The sequence below is a fragment of the Cryptomeria japonica genome, chromosome 1 (genome assembly GCF_030272615.1).
Source record: "Cryptomeria japonica chromosome 1, Sugi_1.0, whole genome shotgun sequence".
Classification (NCBI taxonomy): Eukaryota; Viridiplantae; Streptophyta; class Pinopsida; order Cupressales; family Cupressaceae; genus Cryptomeria; species Cryptomeria japonica.
The window spans coordinates 122,640,059-122,649,080 of record NC_081405.1 but is presented as its reverse complement, the minus strand read 5'-3'; the positions used below and the strand labels follow the sequence as shown (position 1 = coordinate 122,649,080).

The window sequence follows — 9,022 nt, the reverse complement described above, 5'->3', positions numbered from 1 at the left end:
AATTATTAATATAATTCAGTGGTTTATCCACTTTTATAAAAATTAAAAAAAAAATAAAAATTATCAACTTATCTTTTTAATATTTTTTATATTTATTAAACTATTTGTAATCGTAAGAAATTTCACGGCTGTCTTTATAAAAAACTTTTCTCCTCCACTTAATGTTGTAGTATTAGAGATTTAATTTGGAACTCACAAAGTTAAAGTCAGCAAATATGCACAAAAATCATTGTTGTGAAGTTAGAGATTTAATTTAAAATATTTTTTTTAAAAAGATATATTTTTGAATAATAATTATAACTAAAACATAATTTGAATTATAGTTGAAGACAATCTATTTTGTAATAATTTTGTGGACAAGCAAATATTAGGCAACAACCATTTAACTGATAACATATTGAAAACAAAAGATAAAAAGAATAAATATATTGCATACCAACATCAGTTTATACATAAAACAGCTAACAATAGTTTGTAAAAATTATATTTAATGATAGAATAGATATTAAATGTATTGATCCAAGAAACAGTTAACAATAATATGTAAAAATCTCTTAAAAATAAAATTCTAGAAAATTGGGGACAGACGTCACTTAATTTTCTAGATAGAAACCAACATTATTCTCAAGCATGCAAAGTGGAAACAAAAGAAAAAACACAATATTTTTTAACTGTGTTGGGATTTGCACTCCTTGGATTATCTTCTGCAATGAAGAAAAATACATACAAGCCATGGAACCAAATAAACACCTAGCTTAAATAGTATTCAAGAGCTTGTTCTACTGAATTCACCCTCCACAGTTTAGTACTTGCTACAGGCAACAGCTAGCCAGCAGGATACTGGGTGAAAATCACTAGAAACAACTAAACTCTTTATTCCATCATCATTATAATCACAATCATAATGATGGCATTTGGACAAAGCAAGCAAACAGGCAACTAATCTACAATCACCTTAAAAGATGATAAATTTAATTGAAGAAACTGAGATGAAAACTTCAAAATATGATGTTAAACTTACTTCATTGCGTAGATAGTTTGCAAAAGTGTAAGCACGAGTGCAAGAACTGCCCCGGCTAAAGCTAAACTTGTCCAAGGCGACGAGAAATGCTCCTTGACAAGCTCTGCCAACCATACCTTGAATTTACTTTTGTAGTGCTTATAGACTTGTCCTTTCAGTTCCCGGAAGGCATCTTTCCGACTCACGGTCACTCCATCGCATAGAGCATTGAAGAGTTCGGCAACCTTTGTATCGCTCCCAAGGTAGTTTATAACGATCTCACTTTTCTTGAGCACAGCCACGTCTTCTTCTGAGTCGATCAACGCGTCCATCAAACTCAGGTAGCACGTCACGTAATTGATTTCAAATGCCTTACACAGCTCAAGAGCGATTAGGTTACGGAAAAGCACCTGTGTGTAGTCTGTGATTTGGATGGGAGGAAGATAAATTGTGGCACTCTTCTTCTCAAATTTAATCCTTTTGATGCCTCCAAGGCGTCGCTCAAATTTGATCCCAGCATTTCTTAAGTCCACCGCACGAGGGATGCGCCTCACATGATTCGGGTCTTTCTTCTGATCTGAACGGTCACCAATACCATCATCGGGACATGGTGGAGACACAATCAGGCCGTGCAACAAACCCAGTAGATGATGAACTTGCTGTTGCGGCAACTGCAAAGACCAATTTTCCGGGATATCATATTTGAAAGGGTAGAACTTGGACCTTGGAGATTTCACTAGCACTTCGAAAATCTTTTTCTCGACATTATCTGATGGCTTGAGCTCCAATTGAAGCAGCTTTTGGAGAATGATCAAAGGGATTTGATTTTCAAGCATCAAAATATCGTTCAGTATATGAAATCCAGTATAATCAATCTTATATCTCTCAAAAATAGGTTCATAGTAATTAACCGCTTCCGCTACGGGGAATTTATCCCTACCCAGAGTCCTCAATATTTCCAGAATGAAGCAACCGTCCAAACATAGCATCAGGGCGAGGGCCTCTGCATTGCAATTGATTTTTGATTCGTAGCTCTTCCTGATTTCGCCGTCCAGGTTCAAGATCTCCTGTATTGCACTAGGGGAAAAATCCTCATTAGTTAGATCCTTGTCGCGGTGGTTAATATTGAACCTCGCCGTCATTCTACTACGGGCTCTTTCTTTATGCTTGTCCATTGGAAAAGGGTGTTCATCACTGTGATGGTATGGACCCAACGAAACCATTTTAGGAACATACGCTCCTCTTATTCATTCCTTCAGGAAGTCGGGAACTCTGAATATGGACACATCCGACGGTGACCGGAGGTCAGTAACATCGGAAGTCTCCGGAATATTAATTATCCATTCTTCGTCGTTGATCCATTCTCTACCTCTACGTGATTGTAAGTGTGGTTGCTGCTGCGGCGGACGACTAGGCGTCTCATGATCAGACTCGGAATCAGAGTTGACTGGTGCAGCGTACGGTGTGAGAACTGATGAAGTAGGACGCGGACCTCTCCCAGCCATAACCGTAACGAAACACTCACACACAAAAAAACCAGATTCGCCTTGCACGCCCAATAACCTTCAAATGAAAGAAGTGAATATTAATCTCGGCAAATGACTACTAGCTTAGTTTCCAACTTTCCACAGACAGTCTAGAGAGTAGTGCGCAGGGAATCACATTTGCAACACATTTCACTCAGACCAAATGAAAAAAAGTATCTAGTTTTTTGTAATAAATATACATTCTTAAAACATTACCATGGGATTCCTGCAGGCCAGGACCCTGTCACGTCCCTGCACCGACCCTTGCAAATATTGATGGTTGCACATTCACTGTTCCACGATTCACCTATCCTGCCTGTGACATGGACGTTCCAGGCAGGAAATCTGCATTGTGGACACCTACTCTTCCGAAATGCTCAGGAAATTTTAAGGTCACAGGTTCGGACCATCATCATTATCATGAGCAGAGCCTTTATCGGGACATGTCTATTTTGGCTCCAAAACGGTAGTATGGATTGAGTCGTGCGTTTTATACAGTCAATTCTGCAATAAACGGCTGCGATTGACTAACACGTCCCTATCACGCTGTACGAAAGGTCTATTTTGGAGCCAGAATAGCTTCGGCCCCTCTACCGTGCCAGTACCAGTCATGGTGCTCCAGGCAGGCTCTGTCTCTAGGAAGCAGTACCACCAGTCATCGTGATGGGACAAAGGGAGGGAATGGCTAATCCTTTTTTGATTTAGTTCTTAGTTCTAAAATGTACATCCTTTCTTTTTCTTTTTCTTGCTTTTCTTTTTTGGTTGAAGTACTGCTGATTTTAGTAGTGTATTTAGTCAAGTTAGGTGAAGTATATTAGCAGTCGTTGACACATTGTATCTTTTCGCATACTCACAGATTTTAAACGGTACATTAATTTTTGATGATCGACTTAACTGTTTATAGCTATTGTTTTGGTTTCTAGGTAGTAATGATGCATACTGTAGGATCTGTTATGCGCGCAAAGGTAAAAAAAAACACATTTCAAAGTGTCGCTCGATAGCTACTTAAAGATGCCCCAATAACCGTGGACTTAAAATCATCGATACTTATGCACAAATGCCCTAGTAGTGCGCTATAGGTACCAATAAAGGTGCACAAATGGGCCAATTATGATAAAAAAATGCTAAAAAATGAATGACTAAATTGGTACATGTGAAATTCATTATTGGACTTCTAAATATTTGTTTTTTGGATTTTTTGAAGTTAGTAATTGGGGGATTGGGTGTGCAAGGAGTGAACGGTTATTGGAAAATGAAGAGTAATGGTGCTCTTCCCTCATTGATAATTGTAAACTTTATGTTTTGTTTTCTTTCATTTTCTTTATGTTTATTTTGATGTTCTCTTTTTACATATTTCATTTATAACATTATTGTTTAAAATAGTTAAATAAAACAATGAAATTTAATTTAATGTCTAAGTTAAATAATTGAATAGAACAACAAAATTTAATTTAACCGTAGAGAGTAAGTTAAATATTTCTTATTGTTCAATTTTTTAATCACAATCGCATGACTATGGGTTCATGTTTAATGCAGTCCAATACATTAACATCAATCATATGAATGTAGGCTTACCATTTTATATGGTTCATTACTTCAACATCAATCACATGGGTGTGGGTCTAGTATTTTACATGGTCCAATCAAAATATCAACTTTAATCAAATGATGGAAGGTTTGATTCCTTAACATCATTATCATGTCATATGAACCCAATATCTCATATTAGAACAAGGACTATCAAACATACTAGATAAACCCATATCATACATATGTATATTAATATTTTAAATCACATTTATTCATTTCATCTTTGTACTACATGACTAAAATATGTTTGAATTTGTTAGTGTTATAGATAGGAAGTTTTTTCTATCTTCTAGCAAACTTTAAACCATGCTTACCATAGCTAAATGTGTGGAAATTTGAAAATTTTAATATTGCATAGTTAAATGATCATGAATGAATTGAGTACAAATAGTGCAAATCTTGATTTTTGCATGGTTCTATTTTCATTAGTTATTATGGATATGGTTTGAAAAGAAGAATTTTATTTTAGAAGTAAAGATATTATTTTGTAAAATATTAAGAGTGATGTTTTAATCTTAAAAAAGAAAAAATTATTGTGCATAGTTTGATGTTGTGTGTGTGAAAAGTGGAATAAGTTTGCAAGTTGTAAGACACAACACTTCAATTAAGTCATTACAAGTATGGTTAGATAGATATAATCATGAATAATAAAAACCATAACAAATCAACCAATTGCCTTCTAAAAGATGCGAGTATAGACTTGCTCTCAAATTTGTATAAGCAATACCAGTGACTAGACTACACCAAGACGAAGGATTTAATCTATATGAGCATGATGTTAAGCTAAATGGATGCAAGATTATGCTAGATGGATGAATAGTAAGCTATATGAATTCAAGCAATCATAATTGAACTAAATATGCAAAAAGCTAAACTAAGATGCAATAATCTCAAAAGGCAAGCACAATATCTTCAATGACTCCAGAGCAAAAGTTGTATAATAACAACAAATCTCCAGGGTGTTTTGAATGAGAGATGAAGGCTAAATTTATAGAGAATCACAAGAGAGACCAATGGTCAAGATTAATTAGCAATGAGCAGTTGAGATTATTCAAGAAAAAACACAATTTAGGATAATTGAAATAATTGAGAAATCAAATTCAGTTAACCTTGAGATAGATTCCAATTATAGTTTGATTGAAATGCATTCAGATTATAAGTTTGAGTTTGCATTCGAGATAAAATTCAATTAATTCCATGCACTTGAGATAAAAATAGGTGATTCCATGCGATTTCCTTGTTTTATTCAAGAAAAGAGTCTTTTCAATGCAACTGAATTTCTTTTCTCAAAAGTTTTGAGTTCCAATTTTAGAGAATGATTAATAATTCAATTAATTATTTTTTTGATTTCAAGTTATCTCAATTTAGAAAAAGAAATAATATCTCAAGTTTGATTTCTCTTTCAATTCAATTCTTTTATTTTATTTTCAATTTAACTCTTGCTTTGTGATTAATTCCTCTTTTGTAATAAATTAATTCCTTATTTTATGATTAAATGGAAAATTTATTAATTAATTAAATATGCTAGGATATTTAATAAATTAAACAGGATAATTGATCAAAATGATTTTCTTGGAATGATTTAATTAATTAATTAAATATTTATTTAATATAGAATAATTCACTTGCCATGTGACATTTAATGATTGAAGAATTAATTAATTGTGTGTTCAAAGTTGATTTAATTGCCTTTGGTTAGGACCTTGGTGATGTTATCGAGATTAGGAGCCCAAGGTTTAAGTGACCAATTTTAGGGTATTACATATGCCCCTCTTTGAATTAATGTGCGAGCAGCACGTTGGTTCAAAGGATAGTTGATGTCTAGGAGATACCAGTTCTGAACTTGATTGATCACGAACCAAATGAAGAGCAAGGTGTTAAGCTTATTTTGAAGCAATGAAACTGAACAAAGTTGATTAAAGCGATACCGATCCCGAACTTGATTGAACTAGGACTGATGAAGAGCAATGATACCAAACTTGAACTTGATTGATGAAGAAGCGAAACTTAATGATCTAGAACTTGATTGAACTTGACATAGTGAGCAAATGTAAAATCGATCTTGAACTTGATGGATCAAGACATGATGAGCAAAGATAAACTGTCCATCTTGATTTGATGCGATGAAACTGAACACCTACTTAGATTGAGCTTGTGATCAAAGATACTCTTTAAAATTTTTATTGAGTTTAAACGAATAATCAACTTGATGAAAAGCGATGAAACTAATTAACATTAAGAGACTGATTCAGATGAAGGCAATATCAACTTGAATTGAAGCAATGAAACTGATATGCCCCTAGCGATTGATTTGATTCAGATGATCGAGAGATCTCAACTTGATATGAAGCGATGAAGCTAAGATGCCCCTAGCGATAAGAATTTATTTGATTTTCTTTAGTTGAAAAGATTTTTGCTCGACTTTTGATGAAGATTTGAAAATTTTCTCGACATTGAAGATGTGAGGTCATGAGTATGCCCCCTCGGGAGTGAAATTGAAAGATAGAGAGGGTACATGATTTTAGGCAATTGTTGGCAATGATAATTATTTGAGCACAAAGATTGAGATAGAGGATCATTTCAAGATTTAACGTTGATTGATGAGAAATTGAGCGCAAATTGAAGAAAAGAATGAGAATGTGATGAAAATGCTAAGTTATCTCAATTGTGAGAAATTAACTAGAAGAATGATCTCGGATTTTGATTTTGATCCCGAAAATGGAATTAGAATGGGCAAATTAGCTAAGGGTACAATTTACATGTCCATTGGAGCAAGTTGAAAAATTGGGGTTTTGGCTATATAAGGGGTCCAAGTGTCATTTTCAATTCATTTTAACCTCTCCAAGTTTGAAATTTGAAAAAGCCTTCTGTGAAGAAAAATGGTTATTCTGATCTAGGAGCATCGATTCGAGCACCAGAGACATCATAATAGACCGTAGAACTACAAGCCAGCGATAAGTAATCAATTTTAAGCCTTTGCATTTCATCAATTTTGAATTTTGGTTGAATTTTTTGCTTTTTAGTATCGTCCAAAATCGGTCATTATCATTTTGTCGTGCGAGAAGATACTATCTCTCATACAACAATCTATCCTTGTGTGGTTTGTTGTATTAGGCCATATATTTTGTCATCTAGGCTCATCCCATGTATCGTACGAGAGTTTTCTTGAGAGCCCATTTTATCATGTGAGTGCATGTCTTTTGTCATATGGGAGTCTTTTATCGTGCTATATGAATTCTTGATTTGTACAAGTTTCTGCTTACACTGTGAAATGTCGTATGGAAAATAGTGAGCATTTTTAAGGGTCAAAACATGAAATTTTGATTTGGCATTTGGTGTATTTGGATTTGTGTGATGTTTAACATGTTGTATAGCGTGATTGGGATGACTTGTTGATGCTCTATTGTTTGATTCTTGTAGGTTTGACTACCACATATCCTGTTTCGGTGTGTCTATCCTCCTATGATGAGGCTAGTCTGTGAGCTATCAGATATAGATAGAGCACATATTGATTTGTGCAGCTTTACTCACCTTTTACAGATGCCTGATATCCGTGTGAATCACAGGATGCTTACTACACTTGTTGTGCAGTTCCATTTTGAGCATAACTCCTTTCATCTACCAGTGGGAGAGATGACTATTACTCCAGAGGTTGTGTACAGGATTTTGAGGATTCCATTTGTTGGGGATAAGGTTGACTACGATTATGCTCAGCGTCCTGGTGTCTTATCCTTGAGACTCATTTTTCATGATGAGGACATCCTTTAGTGGGCTATCAGTTGGGATGATATGATGGCTAGATATAGTGAGAAGTTTCTGTTTGCCGGATAGGGGACAACAGGGCTTCTTATGTGGCTAGGCTAGGATTCTCAAGAGACTACTAACTCATCCTGAGAGATTAGGGTGGGGATCTTGTTTGTTAGCCCACATGTATCATGAGATGCATGAGATTTCATAAAGGGATGGGAAGAGCATATCCCAGTTTGTAGACCTATTGTTGATGATGCAAGAGATCCACACCAGCCGATCGTTTATAGATATTCTAGATATGTTACTCAGCCCCATCTGGGCAAGACAGATATTGGCGACAACAACTTGATGATTTGATCGTTATTGTATGGAGACCATACAAGGGTCTAGAGTTGTGGGATGACTAGAGAGCTCAGTAGAGAGATATGTTCATGACCCATCCTCTTATTGGTAGATCTGTTACCATTATTGAGTGATTGTTGTATCTTGGGTTATGAGGTAGTATGGCAGGCCTTAGGGGATTTCACAGGAGTTCATCGCCTACACCCGTTATGGGGAGGAGGAGAGATGAGTATGGACTCCTAGGCTGTCATACACATTGAGCATGCAGACGCTTGCCGGATTGTAGCGAATTTGATGGGACTATCAAGAGGATATTGCAGATGCAGAGGTATTTCCCTAGTACAAGGATTGGTTTCAGAGTCATCCCTTTCCTAGATTTACGGATCCGACTGAGCATGCACCTCTCATAGAGGAGGCTGAGGATGAGGCCCCTGCACAAACATAGGTACAGGGACAGGCACAAGGATAGAGAGTGGAGGGACCTAGGTGGGCAGGTAGTGATCCTGGTGCTAGCAGCAACAGAGTACCAGCTGGGGGGAGATAGAGACAAAGAGGGGAGGGCGGATCCCTTGGAGCTATTAGTGTGGGGGCTAGTGGTGCCAGGGCAGCAGAGGGTGGAGGAGAGGAGGAGCGAGCAACTCCTAGATAGGTGTGATAGCGGAGGGATGAGTAGAGTGGAGAGGGAGACAGAGATGGAGGCACAGATGGAGGTGGAGAGCCTATGAGGGAGCAGGGGGCAATTGATGAAGCACGGTCTATGAGATCTGGATTAGTAGGTTTGCAATCACAGTTGATAGTGGCTCAGACATAGCTT

At 36.3% G+C, this 9,022-nt stretch overlaps 1 protein-coding gene across 1 annotated transcript; it reads right to left on the bottom strand.

The window, feature by feature from the left end:
- Window positions 1–649: 649 nt before the first annotated feature.
- Window positions 650–2,968, bottom strand: LOC131026678 (putative UPF0481 protein At3g02645). Its single transcript, XM_057956604.2, has 2 exons — window positions 2,743–2,968; window positions 650–2,563 (listed from the first exon to the last, which is right to left on the bottom strand). Exon 2 carries the CDS (start codon window positions 2,221–2,223, stop codon window positions 1,018–1,020), a length of 1,206 nt encoding a protein of 401 aa, XP_057812587.1. The 5' UTR covers window positions 2,224–2,563; window positions 2,743–2,968; the 3' UTR covers window positions 650–1,017.
- Between the last annotated feature and the right edge of the window lie 6,054 nt (window positions 2,969–9,022).

Bases quoted from the DNA above. Each gene is read 5' to 3' on its own strand.
- LOC131026678 (XM_057956604.2), bottom strand. From the start codon at position 2,223: ATGGTTTCGTTGGGTCCATACCATCACAGTGATGAACACCCTTTTCCA.